This window comes from Lynx rufus, unplaced genomic scaffold (genome assembly GCF_022079265.1).
Source record: "Lynx rufus isolate CCGP_SWC_20201006 ecotype Redwood Valley unplaced genomic scaffold, mLynRuf1.p SCAF_3, whole genome shotgun sequence".
Classification (NCBI taxonomy): Eukaryota; Metazoa; Chordata; class Mammalia; order Carnivora; family Felidae; genus Lynx; species Lynx rufus.
Genome location: NW_025814845.1, coordinates 10401286 through 10425958, shown reverse-complemented (window position 1 = coordinate 10425958; position 24673 = coordinate 10401286). Strand labels below are relative to the sequence as shown.

Below are 24673 nucleotides of genomic sequence, written 5' to 3'. Positions count from 1 at the left end.
CCACATGGAGGTTGTACGCTGGTCAATGACAACATTTTTGAAAGTGCACAGCCAGGAACCAAACTCACCGGGCCCTGCAACTAATGGCATGTCAGCCAGCTGGAATTTAGTATCCCGTTACACACAATAAAGAAAAAAGATTCAGGCAAAGGAAAATGGCCATGCAGAATGTTCTCAGTTATTGGCTGTGGGATTTATAACATTTTAAAAACTGTATATGGGATTACTTTTACCTTCTAGGATGGGAGACAGAGAACACTCCCATAACTAACGCAAAGCAGAAAAACCATTTTCTGTTTTATTTATTGCCGTGTCTCTGGAATAGTGTTCGTCACCTAGTAAATGACTCATAAATATCTGTGAGCAATTTACAGTAGCAAAAAAGAAAAAAATTGTTATGGGAACTTTGAGAGCAGAGGGTAGAATTGCAGCAAAAGAGATTGTGAAGGCTTCATGGAGGAAGTGGCTGTTGAGTGGGGCTTTGGAAAGATAAGCATGATCTAGAGATTAAAGAAACAGAGTACTAGAAGTGATAGAAAATATGGGATTCGTTTTGGGAAACAACATGGCATGACTGTGGGAGACATTCCATATTCGACTGTTGCATCTGTGCCCGGTGTTGGGCTTAAAGAGGGCCTACAGCAGGGCGGGCAGTCAGAAGGACAGAAGGACAGATGGGGAATGGGGAAGACCAAGGACGAATATAGCCCAGGAGGCTGAGCTGAAATGGTATCAGTTTCTGAGGCCGATGAGCCTCCAGCTCTGATGATTTTGGTGACCTGTAGGAGAATCCGGCATCCTTCATCATAGGGCTAAACATGCCCTGGGCCCAGGGTGTGAGAAGCCTATGGAGGGTCTGGTGAGAGGTAGAGGAGCCGAGAGCCCCAAGCAGCCCAGGCCAACCAGCCGAGCCAGCAGATCAGCGACAATGTGCACCTACATCAAGCATCCAAGCATGAAAAGAAGCAGGCTGCTCCTTCACACCCATATTCCAGGTCTTAAGCAAAGTCACATGGCCCAGAATTATGCAGGGAAGGAAAACCTGGAAAAGGTAGTTTTGGCTTAGCTAAGGACCCAGACAGGGTTTTGAAAGTTTGGGTGTGGGAGGCAGAGGGAACTCTTACTCTCCAATGGGCCACCACCTCTGGGCACCCCTGAACACGCCCACCCAGGTAGAGATGGGCAGGGGTTCCCTGAGGGCCACTTCCACCCTGATTCTCTGGAAATGAAGCGTCCAGGATCGCATGGTATCTGCTATGTTTAGAGGAAACACAAATGATTCGAACAGAACTTGGAACTTAAGAATCATAAAGGCACAAAGGGCCCCTGAGTAGCGCTGGAAAACACCCGAACTCTGGGCCATGGGATGTAGTGGGAGTGTGGGGCAGGTGTGGAAGAAAATGGCCCTCCTGCTATCCTCTAGTGGCCCATGATTTGTTTCGGTTTATTCATATAGTGTGTACTGAATGTTCTCCATGTGCCACACACTGTTCCAGGAACCAAGGAAAGGAACGTGAACAGAGCAGAGTCCCTGCCGCCCTGGAGCTTACCTTCCAGAAAGGGAAACCGAAGAAAAAAGTAGACAAGTAATTAACATGAGGCCATGATTTGCACTTTGAGGAAGTTATAGAGCAAGGTGGGAGACAGAAAGGGAGAGGGGGTGGTATTTTAGAGAAGGTGATCAGAGAACAATAATCTTGGGAAATCTTAATTTGAGTATTCATTCTATTTCAAGGACTTTACATTTATTGGTTTATTTAATCCTCATGACAACCTAAATAGTTTTTCTATTTAGTATTAGATATTAGATAGTATTACTATCATTAGTAACACAGAGAACTGGGATTTAAACATAGGTATCTGGTACCAGAGCCCAGAATTTAAACCAGGGAAAGTCTCTCTGTTGTGGTGAGTGAAGTGAAGGAGCAAGGCATGCCAATATCTTAGGAAAGAGCATTGTGGGTGGCGGAACAGTCTGTGCAAATGCCCTGAGGCAAGTGCATGCTTGTTGTTTAGGGAGGATGAGACCAAGAGTTCAGATTGGGACATGTTGCAGTTTGAGAATCTTGTTAAGCATCCGAGAGATATCTAGGATATCTCTTGGAGATAAGCATCCAAGAGATATCTGGAGGACAATTGGATATCCAAGTCCAGACTTCAGGGGAAAGCTTGGAAATAGATTAAATTTCTTTGTCATCAGTATTCTTGGAATTAGATGAGATTCTGAGGAGTGAGAGAGAGAAGTCCAAGGACTAAGGTGTGGAGCAGAAGAGCAGGTGGCTTAAGCAGAAGAGACTAAGAAGGAGCAGCTGGCAAGGGAGGAGGACAGAGGGCCGCATGCAGAAGGGAGTGACCAGATATTTCCAGTTCTGCAGGGACTGGAAATGGCCCAAGGAGTGGCCATTGAGTTTGGCAGCACAGAGGTCATCATTGGCCTTGACATTGGTGACTTTTAAACACTTTTTTAATGTTTATTTATTTTTGAGAGAGAAAGAGAGACAGAGCGTGAGTGGGGGAGGGGCGGCGAGAGAGGGAGACACAGAATCCGAAGCAGGCTCCAGGTTCCAAGCTGTCAGCACAGAGCCCGACGCGGGGCTTGAACCCACAGGCCTTGAGATCATGACTTGAGCCAAAGTCGAACACTTAACCGACTGAGCCACCCAGGCGCCCTGACATTAGCGACCTTTGATAGACATTGCAGTACCTGGAAATACAACCAAAGCAATTTCATGTCAGGTTGAGAGGGAATGGGAGCCCCAGGCCCCATCCTCCAGCCTCTGTTCTGCCCCTTGCAAACCCTGAGGGTCCCAGGGACATGTCCCAGGGTCTCTGGAGCACAAGCTGAAAACCACAGATGTAAGCAACCTGTTTGTTTCACAGCTGATGAAGCTTTTGTCCAGAAAAGGGAGAAGGAGGCTGGCTCAAGGCCATACAAGTAGTTAGCGGAACCCCAGGTTACAATTTATCATTATTTAATGAGATTTGCCCATAAAGAAATCTGTTCCTAGCTTGTCTTATAATAGTGTGTTCCATAGACAGTGGTTACTATGACAAATAGAAAAATCAAAATAAAAAAGTCTTTTTCACCTTTTATCTCTTTGGAAAGGGGAGAATGCTAACACGAACACATTAGATTCACAGAAAATTCTGAGGCCTCAGTGATCATTCCTGGTTTCCACATTCTCCTCCTACCACACCTTGTGTCTCAACACGTACGGTCATTCAGAGAGTCCCATGTTCTCCGATCCTATGTAATGAGATGTCACAGGCTGTCACCTTAAAACAGGTATCATAATAATAGCAGTTGTTCACACTGATCAGTAAGCTTTGCTGGCAGTGTTCTCTGATCCCCACAGCAGCCCCAGGGTCAGACTGCCTGATTGTATGTCCCATTTCTGCCACTCACTGATGGTGGGACCCTGGACAGGTTACTGATTGTCTCTGAGCTTAAGTTTCATCAGCTATGTGAAATGCTTGGTCAGCTGAAAGACAGGACAAGGGGACAAGGGCTGCTGCTAAACCAGGCACTGTGCTGGGCACTGAATCAAACCAGGCTGTGCACCGATCGTGGATCGCTGGGGGCCCTTTCTCCTCCACTCTCTGGTTTGATAAGCCACAGGCTGAATCAGGGAAGTGTACTTAGTCTCATCTTGCAACTGTTTTTGCCTTAGGATCCATGCTCGAAGCTGAATAAACCTCAGACCCCACCCAAAGGAGAAGAGTACCAGGATAAGTTAGCAGCTGAAGAAGGAACCAGCAGTGATGAAGAAGAAAGGTACAGGAGGCCATACAGGCTTGCAAGTGCTCCAATGACTGAGAACTCAGATTTGGAAGGACTCATTCATTCATCCATCCATTCATTCATTCCTCAAGTATTTATCACTGCCCTTTACATCATGTCCTCAGTGCAGCTTTGGGTTTTACACAATTTATCTTATTTAATTGTTATACCAACCTGGAGAGTCCATTCTATATATTAAGAATCTGAGACTCAAAGAGGTTAGTAAGCCTGTCTAAAACTCAGACCTGGACTAGCCTCAAACCTCTATTCCTTATTCTTCCAAGTTTTTTTAAACTAGGGGAGATATGGGGACTCTGTCACCGATGGGAAACCCCCATCTCTGTCACCTATATTAGTCAGCTTTAGCTGCTGTAACAAACATCCCCAAAATATCAGTGATTTTTAACTCATAGGTCAGCTATGTACAATCTTGGCTCCTGGCTGAGGGTCCCATGTTATTGCCTGCCCCAAACCTTGGGTAGAGTTCAAGTCTCATCCACATGCTTTGTCATTCTGGGACTGAGACTGAAATATTAGCCCCTATCTAGGGCATGTTGTTGTCATGGTAAAGGGAAGAACCTCAAAACAGCTGATGAAAATATGCAGTGGCTTTTAAAGCCTACACTCAGAACTGCATTCTCTCATTTCTATTCGTATTCCACTGGCCAAAGCAAGTCACGTGACCCAAACTATCACTGGACAGAGAATATGCTGTCCACATGCCTTATAGTCAGCTCTGGCTGCTGTAACAAAACACCACAGATTGAGTGGCCTAAACAACAGAAATTTGTCTCTCATAGTTCTGGAGGCTGGGAAGTCCAAGGTCAAGGTGCTGGTCCTGGAGAACTCTGCTCTGGCTGGCAGGTGGCCATTTTCTTTCTGTGTCCTCACCTGGTGAGCAAGGTTGAGGAAGGGGGGTTAGAGGAGAGAGAGGGTGGGAGAGGAGAGGTCTCTCTCATGTCTTTTGTTTTAAGGGCATTAATCTCACGACGACCAGCTCCACCCTCATGACCTAATCATCTTCCAAAACCCGCATCTCCTGACACCATCACATTGGGCAATAGGTTTCAACATATGAATGGGGGGGGGGCATAAACATTCAGATCATAGCCTTGGGAAAGCAGAGTCTACACCCCTAAATCAGACTGATGGCAGTGTCAGGTGGTGTAGAGCCCAGTGAACTCCCAGCTACCAGTATTTCACAGAATCCTCCAGATTCTGCCTCAGGATCTATGAGGCACAGAAGAACAGCAGTTAAGGATGGCAGACTAGAGCCAGGTCTCCAGGTTAAGTCCTGGTACTCCTGCATTACCATTGGCAGCCACAGACCTTGTCCTGTTTAGAACTCATAATTCCAGAGGGAAAGATAAAGCCTTTTTCTTAAAAATACTGACAGAAACTTCAAAGAAGTCTCTAAGTTGCCCAGCTTGGGTCACATGTTGATGCCTGAGCCAAGCTGTCTGGCCTGGCCTTTGTCACCTGCCCTCCCCTGGGCCCATCTGGGGATGAGGGCAGAGTGAGCTGCACCTGAACCCTGTGGACTGAAAAGAATCACGGGGAAAGAGGAAAAGCTTTCCCCAGGGAGAGGATGCTGGGGCAGCCTTGTCTTTTTCTCCCGTGGTGGCTATACTGGTAAGGGCTGTCCTCAATTACAGAAGCAAAACGGAGGTGGGGGCTCTGAAGGTCATTCCCACAGGGGTGTTGGTGGGAACAGAAGAGCTAAACAGTGATAGGATAGGAACAGAACGGTTGCCTGAGCTCTAAGATCAGGAGCTGCAGGAAGGGGCGAGGTTGCATATTCAGTAGTTGCCCTCATGGGGAATGCTTGTCAGGAAACCGGGCTTTTTGGAATGGTGGCTCTAAGAGGGAAGTGGCTTTTCCATTGGCTTAAGGTCATCGTCAGAAGAGCAGATTAGGATCAGCTTTAATGGGCAGGGACAGGGACGTCAGGAGAGCCAGTTCGCTTGGTGATGGCTGGATGAAAGTGGCTCCTTAGGAGGTGAGGGAAGTTGAGGCAGTAGAATGAGGTCAGGAAGGGACTTTCCATGAGTGGTGTTCCAGGGAATAATGATGGTGATGAAAATAATAATAAATATTTACTGAATGTTGGCATATGACGTGTGTGTAACATGTTGGCACATTAAAAGGATTAACCCATTTAGGGACGCCTGGGTTGCTCAGTCGGTCACACCTCCAACTTCGGCTTAGGTCATGATGTCACAGTTTGTGGGTTTGAGCCCCACGTTGGGTTCTCGTCTGTCAACGCAGAGCCTTGGAGCCCACTGTGGACCCTCTGTCCCCTTCTCTCTCTGCTCCTCCCCCCTCACGTTCTCTCTCTCTCTCTCAAAAATAAATACTTAAAAAAGGATTAACCCATCTAATTATTATGTAAATACTATTTTTGAAGTACCTCACTTGAAAGATGAGGAAAATAGAGGAAAGGGAGGTAACTTAACAGGGAGGTTATTGTCTCCCAAGGTAGACAGTAGGATTGGATGAGTGTCTCTGACTTGAGAATCACGGTTTTAGCCACATCTCACTTTAGGGCAGCTAAATTGAGTGTGTGTAAAACCAAGAGCCACAGGCCTTCCACCTCTCCAGGGTCACTTGATCCACTAATAGTCAGTAATAAGAACTGAAACTTCCACTTCCAGCCATGGGCTTCCAGTCTGGTACTAGTTACTCTTTCTGGAAACAGCTATAAAACTGGAGAAAACAGGGGCCCCTGGCTGGCTCAGTCGGTTGAGCATCTGACTTCAGCTCAGGTCATGATCTCACGGCTCAAGGGTTCAAGCCCTGCGTCGGGCTCTGTGCTGACAGCTCAGAGCCTGGAGTCTGCTTTGGATTCTGTGTCTCCCTCTCTCTCTGCCCTTCCCCTGCTCAGGCTCTGTCTCTCGCTCTCAAAAATAAATAAACGTTAGAAAAAAATTTTTTTTTAACTGGAGAAAACATGAATGCGTGCTTGAGTAATGGGACAACATGCAGGGAAGGTTTGTCTTCTTCAGAAGGGAACTGTAGGTCCAAGCCCACGACCGCCCCCTCTTGCCCCTGCTCTTCTGCCTGTGGGGAGATGCCAGCTGCGGTGGGGGGAGGTGAAGTCAAGCTGAGCTGAGAAGGCAGACAGCAGGGCTCAGGGCGGCTAAGGTGGCTGGAATTTATAAGGCAGGGTATCAGAGGAGATGGTCCTGTCGGGGGCAGGAACGGCAGAGATCTGTTAAGAGGACTTTCCACAGGTCCACGGCCAAGGGCTTCAGAGAACATCTACAAGATGAGACCCGCACGGGGCCCAGATGTGTGCCTGCTGCCGTGGCACTGAGAAAATGCGAATACCAGAGGCGGTGCTGAGCTGGGAGGTGGTGCCGTCCCAAGCACTACGGGCCTTCGGTGGAGACGTCGTGGAGGTCATACTTTGGGGGTATGAAGGCCGTGAAGAACAGACAGTTATAATCAGGGAACAAATAGGGAACTCAGCCGAGGAATGAAAACCTTGAAACAAAAGGAGATTCTGAAGCTGTAAAGTATAGTGTTCAAAATGAAAATCTCACGGGTGTGTATAATAGCAAATTGGAGACCATGGAAGAAAAGTTAATCACTTAAAGACAGATGAATAGAAACTACCTTATCCAGTTAATGAAGAAGAAGAAAGAAAAAAAACCAGCATTTTAAGGAAGACACCTGTGGGACAAAATCAGATGGTCTAACATGCATGCAGTTGGGGCCCAGGAGGAAGAAGAGAAAGAAAATGCATCAGGAAAAAATATTTTAAAAAATAGTGGCTGAATATTCTCTCAGAGTGATGAGGAATGTCAACTTACATATTCAGGGAGCTCAGCAAACGGCCAGCAGGCTGAATCCAAAGACAGTGTCACAGATACATCTAGAAATCCCTAGATACATCACAGAAAAGCTGCCAAATCAAATATACCCCCCAAAATCTTAAAAGTAGCCAGCCTTTGAAAAGACATTACAAATATAGGGGACACTTAAATGCTCATGAGTACTAATGACAACAAACTTCTCTTTGGCCTTCCAGCCTTATTCTCTTTCTGCGTTCCAAAAAAAACACTTGAACACTATCATTAAAGTACTAAAAGGAAAAATAAAAACAAAAACAACCTGTCAACTCCAAATTCTAAATCCAGTGAAAATATCCTTCAAAAATGAGAGTGAAACAAAAACATATTCGGGCACACAAAAGCTAAGAGAATTTTTCACCAACCAACTTTCAGTATGATAAATGCTAATGGAATTTATTTAAGCCAAAAGGAAGTGACTGGATTTAAACTTGGATCTGGGGGGGGAGAAAATGAAGAACAACAGAAATGGTAAACATTTAGGTAAAAGTCTATTGTTTTATTTTCTTTCCATTTCTTTAAAACACATCTAACTGCTTAAGAAGGAGCATAATGATAATGATATTAACATTTTATTATGGGATTCATCATGTATGTTATTGACAATATATGACTACATTAGCACAAAGGACAGGGATAGGCTTTTTTTTTCATTTTTTTGTTTGCTCTCACTTCTTTTTTAATAGCAGTATAGTTGACAGGCATGTTACATTAGCACAACACAATTATCCCAAAACTCTATGCATTATGCTATGCTTTCCACAAGTGTAGCTACCATCTGTCACCATACAACACTGTTACAGTACCATTGACTGTGTCCCCTGGGCTGTGCCTTTCAACCCCATGACTTCTTCATTCCACAACTGGAAGCCTGAGTCTCCCTCTGCCCTTCACCTGTTTGCCCAATCTCCCCACCTCCTCCCCTCTGTAAACCATCAGCTTGTTCTCTGTATTTATGGGTCTGTTTTCTGCTTTTTAAGAAATTTGTTCATTTGCTTTGTTTTTAGATTCCACATATAAATGCAATAATTTGGTATTTGTTGTTCTTTGTCTGACTTATTTCACTTAGCATAATACACTCTAGATCTTTCCACCTTGTCGCGCATGGCAAGATCTCATTCCTTTTTATGGCTGAGTGATATTCCATTATGTATGTATGTATATAATGTACCATAATATACATACACACATTATCTTTATATACATATATATCCATCCATCCCATATTTTCTTTATCCATTCATCTATGGATGGACTCTTGGGCTGCTAGGATTAATGGAATTATATTGTTGTAAGGGACTTATGTGTTACATCAAGAGGTACCTTTTTTTTTTTTTTTAATGTTTTACTTTGTTGAGACAGAGAGAGACAGAGCATGAGCAGGGGAGGGGCAGAGAGAGAGGGAGACACAGAATCCGAAGCAGGCCCCAGGCTCTGAGCTGTCAGCACAGAGCCTGATGCAGGGCTCGAACTCACGGACTGTGAGATCATGACCTGAGCCGAAGTCGGGCGCTCAACCGACTGAGCCACCCAGGTGCCCCAAGAGGTACCTAATTAACTCTAATAGATTGTGATAAGTTAAGGATACAAATTGTAATCCGTAGAGCAGCATTAAACATTAATACAAAGAAGGACTAAAACAATTCAATAGAAGAACTAAAATGGAATACTGAAAAATATTTGCCAGGTAGGAAGACAGAAAAGAAGAAGAGAAGAAAAACCGTTAAAAAAAAAAAAAAAAAAAGATTGGGCAAATAGAAAGCAAATGGCAAGACATAGATTTAAGCCCAACCATTTGAATAATTACAATGTACATGAACCAAACATAGCATCTAAAAGAAAGAGATTGTCAGGAAAACAAGGCAAGATGTTGCTATGCACTGTCTACAAGACAGACATTTAAATACACATGAAGACACGAGCAAAATTGTATCCCCTGCAAAACTTCTGTGTTGAGGCCCTAACCCCGCGGACTTTAGAATGTGACATATTTAGAGCCAGGGCCTTTCAAGGGGTAATTAAGTTACAATGGGGTTGTAAGGGCCGTCCTACTCCGACATGACTGGCGTCCTTATGAGAACAGGAGACCAGCACACACACACAACAGAGACGGAGGAGCCACCACATAAGAACCCAGCAAGAAGGGAAGCCTCGGGAAAACCAAATACGGCACCTTGATCTTGGACTTCTGGCCTCCAGGATTGTGAGGAAATAAATTTCTGTTTTTAAGCCGCCCGTCCTGTGGTATTTTGTTATCGCAGCCCTTGCAAACTGATAGAGGCACAGAGAGGTCTGAAGGGAAACAAATGAGCTATACCAGGCAAACAGCAGAAGGAAGCTAACGTGGCTACATTCGTATCAAAGTAGGCTTCAGAGCAAGGAATGTTGTCAGGGCTGAAAGGAGGTATGTCCTAATGCTAAAGGGGTCAATTCATCAGGAAGACATAACAATCCTAAATGTGTTTGACCTTATGACCTTATAACAAAGCGTCAAAAATAATGAAGCAAATAGTGGGAGAACTAAAGGGAAAAACCCACAGTCGTAATTGGAGATTCATGTCCTAAAAAATATCGCTGCCTACCCCAAATTGCACAGATGTTCTGATTATGCTTTATAGTTTTATATTGTATATTTAGAGTTAATTTTTGTGAAGGAAGGGTCAAAGTTTATTATTTTCATATGTTTGTCCAGTTCCAACACCATTTGTTGAAAAATTTTTCCTATCCCTACTGAATTGCCTCAGCACTTTTTTTTTTTTAATTTAAAAAAAAATTTTTTTTTTCAACGTTTATTTATTTTTGGGACAGAGAGAGACAGAGCATGAACGGGGGAGGGGCAGAGAGAGAGGGAGACACAGAATCAGAAACAGGCTCCAGGCTCTGAGCCATCAGCCCAGAGCCTGACGCGGGGCTCGAACTCCGGGACCGCGAGATCGTGACCTGGCTGAAGTCGGACGCTTAACTGACTGCGCCACCCAGGCGCCCCTCAGCACTTTTTTTTTAAGTTGATGTATTTATTTTGAGAGAGGGAGTGTGTGTGCGTGCATGCATGGGGGATGGGCAGAGAGAGAGGGAGAGAGAGAATCCCAAGCAGGCGCTGCACGGGCAGCACAGAGCCCGACTCAGGGCTTGATCCCACGGACTGTGAGATCATGACTGAGCGAAATCAAGAGCTGGATGCCCGATCTACTGAGCCACCCAGGTGCCCCAAATTCCCTCAGCACTTTTAGCAAAAATGAATCTAACATCTTTGCATGCGTCTGTTTCCGACACTGCATTATTTTTCATTGATCTATTTGTCTATCTGTACATTGATACCATACAGTCTGTATTATTTTAGCTTCATAATGTCTTGGAATCAGTGTAGCCTGCCTCCTCCAACTTTGCTCTTTAAGATTCTTTTTTCTTTTTCTAGGTCCTTCACCATTCCACATCAGTAGTCAAAATAGCCTATTTATTTCTACAAATAAGGCTGTTAGGATTGTATTCTGGACTGAACTAAATCTATAGTACAGGGGCACCTGGGTAGCTCAGTGGGTTAAGTGCCCAACTCCGGCTCAGGTCATGATCTTGCGGTTTGTAGGTTCAAGCTCCTCATCAGGCTCTGTGTCAGCTGAGAGCCTGGAATCTGCTTCGGATTCTGTGTCTCCCTCTTCTCTCTGTCCTTCCCCCATTTGTGTGCTTGCTGTCTCACTCTCTCTCTCTCTCTCTCTCTCTCAAAAAATGAATAAACATTAAAAGAAGAAAAAAATAAAAAAATAAAAAAATAACTCTGTAGTTCACTTTAGAGTAGACTAACATCTTAACAACATGGAGTATTTCAATCACTATCATTCTGTCTGTAAATAAAGACATTTTTACTCTTCTTTTTCTCACCTGTAGTTCTTTTTCTTACTTTATAGGACTGGCCAGGACAATGTCAAGTAGTGTGAACAGAATTTTTGCCTTGTTTCCAATCTTAGGAGGAAAGTGTTCAACATTTCACCATTAAGTATGTTTGCTGTAGTTTATCATAGATTATCTTTTTCAGGTTGAAGAACTTCCCTTCATTAGCCGTATCCCCCCAAATAAAGATGTGTCCTTTTTTAATTATCATTGAATTTGAAATAGGCAGTTATTTTTTAGGACATGAAAACACTAATCATCCAAGAAAAAATTGATAAATTGGTCTTCATCAAAATTAAAATTTCTGCTCACTAGAAAAGTACTGTTAAGAAAATAAATATACAAGCTCAGAGAAGTTATCCAGTCTGTATCCAGAGTATATAATGACTTCCTATAAATCAATAATAGCAAAGATAAATATATTTGTAAGTGGATAAAATGCTTGAACAGACACTTCCATTAAAAAATTACAAGAGGGGCGCCTGGGTGGCGCAGTCGGTTAAGCGTCCGACTTCAGCCAGGTCACGATCTCGCGGTCCGGGAGTTCGAGCCCCGCGTCAGGCTCTGGGCTGATGGCTTGGAGCCTGGAGCCTGTTTCCGATTCTGTGTCTCCCTCTCTCTCTGCCCCTCCCCCGTTCATGCTCTGTCTCTCTCTGTCCCAAAAATAAATAAACGTTGAAAAAAAAATTAAAAAAAAATTACAAGAAACAGGGGCACCTGAGTGGCTCAGTCGGTTAAGCATCCAACTTTGGCTCAGGTCATGATCTCATGGTTCATGAGTTCAAGCCCCGCATCAGGTTCTGTGCTGACAGCTCAGAGCCTGGAGCCTGCTTCAGATTCTGTGTCTCCCTCTGCCCCTTGGCCACTTGCACTCTGTCTCTTGCATTGTCTCAAAAATAAACAAACATTTAAAACAAATTTTTTTTTTAATTACAAGAAACAGACACGTCCAAAAAACAGTTCCATAAGCACATGACTATGTGTTTCACATCAAAGTCATCAGGGAAATGCAACTTAAAGTTACAGTGACATACCATTTCACACCCACCAGAAAGACTAAAATGAAAAGGACCGAAGACCCAAAACATCGGCAATGATGTAGAGCAACTGAAGCTCTCGTACGTTGCTGGTGGGAGCGTAACATGGTGCAGCCACCCCAGAAAACCATTCGATGGTTTTGTAAAAAGTTAGTCATACATCTACCAGCTATTCCCATCCTAGGTCTTGAAGCAAATGAAATGGAAACACAGATCCACGAAAATACTTGTACAGGAATATTTCTAGCAGCCTTATTCACAATAGCCCAGAAATGTGAATGACTCAACATGTCTATCAGTAGGAAGATGGGTGAACAAATTGCGGCATATTCACATAATGAAACACTACTCATCCACGAAAGTGTGCCCCACTGATATGCTCAACAACGTGGGTGAATCCTGGAGACACCGTGTTGAGGAAAAGAATCAGACAGAAGAACACATACCATATGATTCCATGTGTATGATGCTGAAGATTAGGAAAAAGTATTCTGTAGTGATGGAAGTCAAAACACTGGCTACCTGTGAGTGGACAATGGCGAGAAGAGGGTGCAAGGGGAGCTTTGGAGTAATGAAAGTGTCCTAGATTTGGATTGGAATGTTGGTTTTATAGTTGTATATATTTGTCAAAACTCATTGAATTGTAGACTTAAGATCTGTTTCACTATATGTAAATTTTATCTCGATAAATCATTTCAGGGCACCTGCGTGGCTCAGTCGGTTGAGTGTCCGACTTCGGCTCAGGTCATGATCTTGCAGTTTGTGGGTTCGAGCCCCACGTTGGGCTCTGTGCTGACAGCTTGGAGCCTGGAGCTTGTTTCAGATTCTGTGTCTCCCTCTCTCTCTGCCCCTCCCCCACTTGTGCTCTGTCTCTCAAAAATAAATAAATGTAAAAAAAATTTTAATAAATCATTTCAAAAATAATAGCTGAGCCCTGGGAGGAAGTCCAGTGTCCTCCTCAGGAGTCGTCAGGGTGAGCTAACCTGGTCCACATATCCAACGTGGTCACATGGCTTCTCACTCTTGCTGGAGGCCTCTTCTCTGCTGATCCCCTTCTGACGGTCTCCTAATCCTTGGTTTGTTTCATACCCAGAGCTCAGACCCAGGAGGCTTCTGTTTGTTTCTCCTTCAAGGTAGTTATCCTCAAAAGCTTAAAGGATTACCTAAAAGAACCAGAATGCAGAGAAAGAAACCTCTCCTTGCTAAGTGTTTGGTTAATTCTTTATATAATTCTTACTATGTGCCTGACATGGTTTTAAGTTTTTAAAAGATATTTACTCTATTAATCCTTACAACATTCCATGTGAATGTTACCATTACTAACCCCATATTACAGATGAGGAAATTTAGGCCCAGATAGTTTAAAGGCCTCCCCCAACATCTCATAACTGGTCCACAGTAGGACTGAATTTGACTCTGGGGAATCTGGTTCCAGTTCATGCTCTGAACCACATTGCTGTGCTGCTCTTGGCTTCCTGTCTTCCCTTTCAGGGGTCCCTGCTGACTATCTATTCCTTTACCCCCCAGCTTGTGCCCATGTTGCTGGGCCTCCCTGCCTCTGCCAAGCCAGAGTTCCTCCTTCTCCCCCTTATCTGCCTTTCTTCCCAGATAAGGGCCCTCCCCTCTTAACCTCTGGTCCTCTGGCCTAATGTCCTTGCTGGAAGGAGAAAACTCCACCTACATCCTAGCAATCTCTGCAGAGATGCCCACGGCATGGCATTCTTTCACACTGCTACACAGGATAAATACTTAAAATCCCAGTTCGCAGTCAGTTATATTTGAATTTCTCTGCTGGTTTAAAAGTTCAGCATTAAGTAAAGGAAGGTCTGCTCCAAAGACTTCCTTGAGCATCTGTCCTGGAACACAGAAACTCCTGCAGCTTTAACCCAGCATCTTCTTGTTCGTGCTGTATATGTAAAGGCCTCTTTGCAATCCTCCTATGTATTCCTGGGACCGTCAATAAATGGTATGAGCATGCTTTGAAAAGTGTAAAGTGCTGTATTCAAGTAAAGCATTATTATCTCTTTTTTTTTTCATCTTCAGGAAGAGTTGTGAAATTAGGCCATAGAGACCTCTTTTTTGGAGCTCCCAAGGGCCCCATAAGTAACTCATAACTGAGAATTGTGATAACACTTAGAATTGTGTGTCAGGTTACTTTTTAAAGCCAAGGAAAATGTTTCTCACCCCACTCACTGCCATGGCAGGTCCCCTCTCCCAGCCCGAGGTGGTCACGTCATTCTCCACCCAGGACTTTGTGTGATTTGGGCCTCTCTCTCTTCAAAGGATCAAAGTGCCCCTCAAGGAAGGAGATGGGCTGCAGCCTCCACTGAGCTCTTTGCTGGAGGAGAAGGCACCCGACATCCAGCGTCTGCAGGAGGAGTGGCAAAGCCAGAAGGCCAGATTGCAAGCCCAGGTAGGACAGCCATGGGGGGGGGGGTGTGCCCTCACTCTGAGGGAGACCCTGCCTCCTTCTCATCCCTACAGACAGCCTTGGAAATACATGCAAGGACTGATTCATGGGGAGGGCATTCCGGGTCAGGGCAAGGTGGGATTCTTGGCTTCATTCATTCATTCATTTATTCATTCATTCAACACATCCTGTGGCTCATGAGTACCTGCCATGAGCCAGGAACCCTTCTAGATGCTTGGGATACATCAGTGAACAAGTTAAACAAAAGTCTTGCATTACAGCGTTTATATTACAGTAGAGGAAGTGGGTACAGACTGTAAATACTAGACATACGAATTAAGTAAAGCTCATGGTGTATTAAGAGGATGATAGGGTTTCAGGAAAAAGGAAAAGCAGAACACGATAAGAAGGATTGAGAGGCTATCTGGTGATGGGCGGGGGGGGGGGTGTAATACTAAATGGGATTGTCAGAGAAGACTTCATTGGTCCCCTCTTTGGTTTCTCTTGGATAGTTTACATCCCAACCCCCCTGCCCCTCTCACCTGGCATCTGTGACTCTAGCCAGGAAGCCCCCCGGAGACTGGCCATCCCCAGGTGTTTCAAGGTTACAGGTGCCCTCCTCAGAGTGCCCACAGATAAAGGAGGCTCAGCTGGGTTGAGATGCTCAGAACACTTATTCTTTTAAAAGTATCCCAGGAAGGGAGAGGGAGGGGAGCTAGCCTGAGGGCAGGATGCCCTGGCGGGCAGGTCTCCCAGATGCAGCAGGCCCTGGAGCAGTGCGCCAGCAGCTATCGGGAGGACCTGCAGGAGCTCAAGCAACTCTCCGACCACGAAAGGGAGAAGCTGCAGCACGAGCTCCAGGAGACCGTTCAGCAGAACCAGGCCATGAAAGCCCAGCTCGAGGCCTCCCACCAGCGAGCCTTGCGCATGCTTGAGAAGGCCAAAAATCAAGAACTCAAGGTAAGGGTGATAGTCATGAAAGCCACTATTTACTGAGCGCTCGCTATGCAAGCACCTGCTATGCACTACATGGGGTGCCTTTCCTTTTGTACATTATCTCCAATCCCCACATGAATCCTACAAGGTTACTGTTATCATGGCCCCTTTTTTCAGATGAGGAAAAAGGTTCAGAGAGATTTATTAACTTACTTAGGGTCACACGACTGGTAAGTGGCCAAGGAAGGATTCACACATGGGTTCTGTTGTGCTTCTTGTACTGCTTCTCCTTATTCGCGTGTGATCTTGATAACATGAGAACTACTTTCTTTATGACTTGGGCAATGTCGCGTGTGATGCATGCTGGGAGAGGCAGGCTTGGCCCAGAGGTAAAAACAGAGAGGACAGCTTGGAAAGTTGGGATGAGGTGGTCAGGCCCACAACAATGTGTAATCCAGCAGGAGCACTTTTCATCGATCTCCTACCTCCTGCTCTCTCAGGAGCTGAGTCTCCTACTATGTCACAACACACTGTCTTCCTTGGTCATGGCAGTCTGCATGCACTAACGAATGACTTTTTTATACTATCAGATCTACTAAGTGAAGCTCCTTGAGGCAGGAGCCATCTGTATTTGTTCATCACTGATTCTTGACCTACTCCACAATAGTTGCTTAGTAAAGTGTCTCACTGAATTAAAGTCTCAAGTGGTTTTTAAGTTTATTTATTTATTTTTAGAGACAGAGAGAAAGCATGGGTCGTGGAGGAGTGGACAGAAAGAATCCCAAGGAGGCTCTGCACTGACAATGCAGAGCCCAACACGGGCCTCGAACCCACCAACCATGAGTTCATGACCTGAGCCAAAGGAAACGCCGGGATAAACTAAGCCAGAGAGACTCTGAATTAGGAAATACCAGTCACAGAGGCTGGGGTGAGGCTTGGGTCTGAGAACAGGTGTAGGTGAGAATCTGTATACTGAGCCATTAGACAGGCTGCTGCCACCTCTGTCCTGTCCCCAGAAGTGCGTTCTCCTGCTCAGCTCCAGAAGGCAAGTAACTAGAACTTAGAACCCCTAAGTAGGAGACTGAAGAACCTTCTCTAGAGAAATTAAACTGTCCTGGAGAAAAGACCTGTAGATTCTCACATTTGTGGGCCTCTAGTAAAATTGCTAGTTGGCCATCTGGTCAACTTCCAGAGGGAGCCCACCACCCAGTAGCTTTCATTGCTCCATCTAAAATATGAAACGACAGCTAACCTTTTTATGGAAGCCACTAACATGGAAGTTGGAATCCAAGATTATGGAGGGAGAAGGAAAAGATGCAGAAGAAATGGTTAATGCAGTCAGAAGAAAAAGAGGAAAAAAAGCTTCTGAGGATTGATCTCCTCAGAATTAAAAGATGATATTTGCATCCGTGAAACAAGAACAACATGCTATTTGTAAAGGAGGGGCAATTAGAGTAAGGAAGAGCTCTTTATATTATATATATAATGTCAGAATTTCTAAAAATCAAGAAATGATTTGAAATGTAAAAAATGAAGAAACTTTCTGGAAAGCAAAGATAGAACATGAAATGGATGATGGAGGAGAAGGAACAAGAAATGGAGAGACTAGATGTCAGCTAGGACCCTGATATCTAACAAATGGGAGTTCCAGAAAGAGATAATGGAGGGGAGAGTATTTTCAAAGAAACAATGAAATCCTTAGACCTATATGAGAAGGACCCCTACCGTGGTTCTTCTTGAAATTTCAGGACACCAGGGAGACAGACGCAATTCCAAAGCTTCTAATGCGGAAAAGCGATACCAGGCACAAAGTACTTGAATCAGAACGTCATCAGATATCTCCACAGCCAACACAAGAAGCTAGAAGCCAACGGGCGATTTTGAGAAATTTAATTAAAACTATTCATAACTGTGAGAATTGATTACAAATATTTACTGGGATATGAAGTATTAGGAAATTTACCTTCTGTTATCAATTTATTGCCTCTCAGCTCCCAATTCATTCTTCAGTGCTTGTCCTGAAATAATGACCAGATTCTTGAAGCATTTCTCCTTTGCAGAGGGCTCAATGTTAAGCTTTGTCAGCAGAGGGCGCTGGAGGCACCTTGTAGGAGGAAAGAGGCTTCTCTTCCTGGTTCTGGCAGCTGTGTTTTTGCTTTGTTTCTGGCTTCATTTGCACAGTTGAACAGTGATGTGGCCGTGTGAGGACATCAGGTGTTACTCTGCCCCTGTAACCTCGCAGTGACCCCACAACCATGGCCAGTGACTACCTTCCTGTGGCCTCCCCTTGTGGACACAACACACTCCAGCCCTCACGCGTACACACCCTGACTCTCCCTGGGATCCTGCCAATGTCCACTGTTGCCTACAGCCCAGAGATCGTTCTGTGCAAGCCTCCTGAGAAAAATACTGTCTGCTCTGGCCCTCATGCCTTCATGGTGCCCCCATGTCCTCTGAGCATCACCAACTGTGGCTCATCTGTGCCATGGAGGGTTGTTCCTGCTTGACCAACTCTGGCCTGGGCAGCCCAGTGATCTTCTCCACCAGTGAGCTGCCAGCATGCCTTCTCCAACAAGGTCTGGACCCAAACTGGGGAAGGACTCCCCCCTTCCAAGTTATCCTTGTCTTGGGTGCTCTCTCTCAGCCTCAGGACACCTGGAGTTCTCTTTGCATCTCTAGAGTTACTCCCCTGTCATAGCGCAATAGTTCTTTATATTGAGCTTCTCCAACTTAAAATACTGTGTGGTTTCTGTCTCCTGTTGGACCCAGACTGGTATGCCTTCCATGTACTTTTTCTTAGGAAGGTCCTTGAAGAGTCGCCCACAAAAAAAAAGGGAGCAAACCAAGGACGAGGGAATAAGAGAGATCTAGGATAGAGGAATCCAGTGTAGGAGAAGGAAAAGGGAGGAGCTCAGCTATGCTGCTGGCTGAGCCACAACTCAGTGTGGGCTGGAGCAAGAGGACTGAGGTCCCGGGAGAAGGGCTCTGGGGGAAAATAGAACTGATGGATTCTCTGATCAACTTGGCCACGTGGAAAGTTGTATTGGCAGTGTTTACACACACACACATGTGGGTTTTTGGATTTTTTTTTCATGTTTATTATTTATTTTGAGAGAATGTGAGGCAGGGAAGGGCAGAGAGAGAGAGAGAGAGAGAGAGAGTCCCAAGAAGGCTCCATGCTGTCAGCACAGAGCCCAACACAGGGTTCCATCTCATGAACCGCAAGACCATGACCTGAGCTGAAATCAAGAGTCGGATCCTCAGCCAATTGAGCCACCAGGAGCCCCCCAACACACACACACACACACACACACACACACACACACACACACAAATGTTTTACAAAGCTTTTAGATGTTATAGGAAGTTTTAGCCAAATATTCCAAGAAAGCTAAGCAACGTTTTTTTAAGCTTAGCGAAGAAAGCTAAGCAAGTTATTTTAATACAAGGAAAAAGAAAAAGTTGTGCAGGTAGGCTTAAATCATAATAGTTTATTTCACTTGGGAATGAACTGTATTTACTCATAATAATAAAGGTATTGAATTTATGTCACTATACTGAAAAAGTAATTTAATGAAATATGAGGAATAGAAGGGGGGGAGTGTATGACACCTGAAATCCTCATCTACCCTAATGGGAAGATAATTCCTAATGTCTAATACAACTAAGATGAAGCAGAATGGAGATTCTAGCCTGGTGATGGTAGTAAATCCCAGAAGAAGCAATGAGATTTGTCATTGGCGGCCTCCAGAGAACAGAGGGCAGAGAGGAAAAGGAGGGTTCCAAGGTGCTGGTTTTCCTTACTGTTAATACTATTTAGCCCTTTATACTATGTGTATTCATTGCCCTGATAAAAATACAAAATAAGCTTTAACAAAAAAAGAAAAATGAAACAATGCATGTGGACTACTTGGCACTTGGTAGGTGTTCAAAAAATGTGAGTTCTCTTTCTTCTTTTACAAGAGCTCAGGTTGATGAGATCCTAGGCTGTTAGGTGGTGGGTAATTCTGGCCTTTGTGTTTTCCTGAACTTTACCCATTCAGGCTGCAGACCTTGACCCTTGATTTCAGGCAGAGGAAGCAGGGAGGCATGGCCCACTGGTGGGGAGGAGAAGTTCCAGGGGCTTTGGTTGATTGGAAGAAGGAACATGTGAGGTCTGGCCTCAGGAGAGGGAGATATCCTGCAGTTCTTAGCTCCAGTCCCTGGAGACCCTGCAGGCTCACGGGGTCCTTGTTGCTGGCTCAAATCTGATGATTCCAAATGACACCAAAGAAATCAAGTTCCAATTCTAAATGGCAGATAGAGGGGCGCGTGGGTGGCTCAGTTGATTGTCAGACTTCAGCTCATGATCTTGCAGTTTGTGAGTTCAAGCCCCGCATCGGGCTGTCAGCACAGAGCTTGCTTTGGATCCTCTGCACACCCCCCACTCTCTCTGCCCCTCCTCCACTTGCATGTTCTCTCCCTCTTTCTCTGTCTCAAAAATAAATAAACATTAAAAAAAAAAAAGAATGAAATAGCAGATACATAGTCATTCCTGGGACAGGATAGTGATGAAGGGTGGGATGCATGCATTCAAATCCTGGGTCTGCCACTTATGAAGTGTGGGCTCAGGCAGTCACTCAGCTTCTTTGTGCCTCAGTTTGCTCATTTATCAAATAATAGCTAATAGGACCATTGAGAGCATCAAAAGAGATAATACATGTCAAGTACTTAGAACCATATGTGGCTAAGAGCTTGTCTTTGTCCATTCAGGCTACTGTAACAGAATACCATGGACTGAGTGGCTTGTAAACAACAGAAATTTATTTCCCACAGTTCTGGAGGCTGGAAGTGCAAGACCAAGCACCTACTGGTTTAGTGTCTATTGAGAGCTCACTTTCTAGTTCACAGACACCTGTCTTGCTGTCACCTCACATGGGAGTAGGGGCAGGGAGCTTTTTAGGACGTCCTTTACAGGTGCACTGATTTATGAGGGCTTCACCATCGTTGACCTAATCACCCCCAGAAGCTCCACCCCTAATACCATCATTTTGGGGATCAGGTTTCAACATATGACTTTGGGGGATGGGAGGTATAAACATCCTGTCTATAGCAGAGCTCAAGTTTTTGAAGATCCCCTGTCACTGCTCACTCATGATTCTGCAGTTACTTATTGAGCAGTGACCGCAAACTACCACGGTGCTGAGCTCCAGAGATTCCAAGATGATAACACACTCCTGTCTTTATGGAGCTCACCTCTAGGGGGAAAGGCAACCACTCAAACAGGCTGCTGCAATTCAGTGAATTGGAGCTATGAGGCAGTTGCCCAAGGTATTTGGGGAGCACAGGGAAAGGAGACTTTACCCAGGATGGGGCACGGAAAGAATGATATTGTGATTTATAAAAAGAAATATTATTTAGTCTTAGTCTCATTTCTGACACAGAGCTCCTAAAACTCTTGGAACTTCCTAAGTGATGAGAGCAGCTAAGGTGTCTTTTGTTATGTTAAGGAGGTGGCTTCTGGACCCCACCTGAGGGTTGGGGAGCTGGTGGCCAGGGAAACCAACCTTAGGATTGGAGGGTTGGAACTTTCAGTCCCACCCCTGACCTCTGGGGAGAGGCTGGAGATCCAATCAATCAAATGGCCAATGATTTAATTAATCATGTCTATGTGATGAACCCTCTTAGAAACCCAAAAGGAGGGGGCTCAGAGAGCCAGGTGGGTGAACACATCCAAGTACCAAAAAGGTGACACACCCCAGTTCCCTGGGAACAAAAGCTCCTGTGCTTGGGACCGTCCCAGACCTCTTCCTGCATGTCTCTTCACCTGGCTGTTGATTCATATCCTTTAATATCCTTTGCAATAAATCGATAATCTAGTAAGTAAATGGGTTTCCTGAGTTCTGTGAGCCACTCTAACAAGTTAATCGAATTCAGGGAGGGGGTCATGGGAACCTCTGACTTATAGCTAGTTGGTCAGAAGCACAGGTAACAACCTAGTCTTGCAATAGTTACCTGAAAGGAGGGCGGTCTTGTGGGACTGAGCTCTCACCCCGTGGGACCTGCTGCTGTCTCCGGGTAGATAGTGTCAGGACTGAGTTGAATTGTGGGACACTTGGGCGTCGATCATTGCTTGTTGGGGTAGGGAACCCACACCCCCCACCACCCACATACATTGTAATGGGTGTCAGAACCTTTGTAGAGACAGAGTAAAAATGGGCCTTTGGGGCGGCTCTAAACCGACCAGAGCAAAAGCAGAGCAAACTTCCCATAGGTTTACTGGAGCAACTCACCAGGGAAGAGGGTCCAGTTTGATAAAAACCCTGGGTGCTAAACTTTGCTTAGTCCTCACTGCTAAGGGCTACTGCCCCCAGGCACAGAGGGCCTGGATCACAGACTGAGAGACTTTGGCACTGTCTTGGGCAAGCCTTAGCTCATACCTCTCGGTTCCCATTTCCCTTGGGATAAAAATGGCCACCAGTTGGAGTTCTCTGAGCCTTGCAGCAAGTGCAGGAGGAGGAAATATCAGAGCCTGAAAAGCAGGAGACTCTTCCTTCTTATTAAATAAACTCAGCACCGTTTGAGTTTCCCATGGGAGGAGTAAATCCGGTCCCATTTCTAGGAAGCCAAAGGCACAAGTAAGCATCTGGAGGCCCTGCTGCATTCAGCTAGCAGCCTGGGGGGGGGGGGGGAGGTGGGAGGGCTCAGTGCTCCCCAGCAGGAGCCTCCTGCCTTTGCTGAAACCCCATTTCTCATTGGGCCCAGGACCGCTGCTGCCCAAGGTTGCGATCCTGCCCCCAACTTTACCTGTCTGCAGTCAGGTCAGTCCCTGCAGCTGGCTCTTAAAAAGGGGGAGGGAGGCGATAGTTGCCGCATCTTTCCTGTGTGACTTTCGAAAACCAGTCCATCTCCCCCAGCCTCAATTTCCTCATCTAAAAGGTGGGCTGTGTCTTAACTGGAATTCTCTGTTGTAAACAAACAAACAAAAAATAAAAAACAGAAACTTAATACATTTCCTATCGCTGCTGTAACACATTGGTGGCTGAACACATCAAAGATTTATTACCTGACAGTTCTGGAGGTCAAGGTGTTGGCAGGAATGTGCTCCTTCTGAAAGCTCTCAGGGAGGATCTGTTTTCCTGCCTCTTGAGGCTTCTAGAGGCTGTCTGCTTTCCTTGGCTCCCGGCCCCTTCCTGCATCATCAAAGCCAGCAGCCTAGCATGGAACATCTTCCGATACCCGCCTCCCTTCCCCTCTCCCCCATCACCCTCCCAACTCCTCTCCCCCTCCCCTCTCCCTCCGCTTCCTCTTAGCACCTCTCCTCTCACTGGCTCTCCCGCCTCCCTCTGGTAAGGACCTTTGTGACCACATTGGACCCTCCCAGATAATTTGGGATAATCTCCCATTTCAGGATCCTTAACTAAATCACACCTGCACACTCCTTTTACCATGTAAAGTAACATATTCACAGGGATTATTCCAGAGATTCCAGTAACATATTCCAGGGATTCCCACGTGGACATCTCAGGGACCATTCATGGTTCCTGCCCCAGAAACCACCTTGAGCTAGCTTTGCTGTGGAGAGATTTCTATTAAAGTTTACACAGCTGCTCATAGAACCCACTTTGGGTGTTTGATATATAAGAGAGTTTCAATAAATGAATGTTGAGTAAAAGAATGACTGAATGAATGAAATAATTATAAATGAAGTAAGTAATAAAAGAATAAGTGAACCTAAAGGCAGAGACCCAGCCAGTTCTGAGGACCAGACTAGACCAGAGACTGAAGAAGCTATACGGGCCCCTCCTTCTGTCACTGCTGCTCTGCTCTGCACTCAGCCTTTGGCTGTCCTCACACACAGCTCTCTGCACCTCTCTGGTCCTGGGGCAGGTGCGAGTGAGATGGTCACCTCACTCCTGCGAGTGTGTTAAAACGAACCAACCAGTCAGTGTCTGTCTGTTTCTTGCTCGCTCTCTCCCTGGCCTCCTAACACCAAATTCCCAAAGACTGGCTCAGGTTAGAACAGGTGTCCACTCTGGTCTAATCAGCTGTGGTTTGGGGTCAGGTTCACATGGCACAAAATGGCTGCTGGGGCCCAGCTGTCACTGTCATCCCAGATGGGTTGGGGAATGTCCTCTGTAGCCTGATGAGGCCTCCACCCAACAGTGGTGAGTGCTCTGTGCGCCCTGGTGCAGAGGCAGGACTTGGCAGAGGGGACAGGCCTCCCCTCTATTCCCACTTTCTCCCACTTTCCCCCCCGCAGGCCGCAGAGGAGCGCCTGAAGAAGGAAGCCAGCCACAGCCTGCAGATCCAGCACCAGGCGCACCGGCTGGAGCTCCAGGCCCTGGAGGAAAAGGCCCGGCAGGAGCTCCAGGGAGAGCGGGAGAGGACGCAGGCTCAGCAGGCTCTCGTGTTAGGTAAAGAGCCAGCCAGCCGCCCCTGGGAGGGCCTGGCTACCCCGCCGAGTTCACGCGTGGGCACCTGGGGCAAGATGGGGCCCGGGGGTCTGTGGGCACACAGGTCAGGGTGGGACACCGGGGTTGGGAGGCGGGTGTCACTGCCAGTCTCGGTTTCCTTTTCTGGAAAGTGGAGTCACAGTTGTCCCTACCTCATAGGGGCGTTGTGTGGACTTGAAGAGAGATTAAATACAAAGTGCCCAGCATATGACAGGAGCCCAGTGAATGCGGACTGTAGTGTAGGTTTTCTGCTATCCCCAAGCAGAGCGTTCCTATGAAACGTGTCATGAGCCGAAATGGCAAAGAGCGAAGAAGCAATTACCATTAATTTAAAT

General features: G+C 45.7%; 1 protein-coding gene across 1 annotated transcript in view; it reads left to right on the top strand.

Moving 5' to 3' along the window:
- The window catches only part of FAM184B (family with sequence similarity 184 member B), a 155714-nt gene that overhangs the window by 115434 nt on the left and 15607 nt on the right, over positions 1-24673 (top strand). Inside the window, exons 8-11 of the mRNA XM_047090611.1 lie at positions 3672-3775; positions 14841-14970; positions 15715-15927; positions 24146-24299. Coding sequence (XP_046946567.1) covers positions 3672-3775; positions 14841-14970; positions 15715-15927; positions 24146-24299 — 601 coding nt within the window. The remainder of the gene's footprint in view (positions 1-3671; positions 3776-14840; positions 14971-15714; positions 15928-24145; positions 24300-24673) is intronic.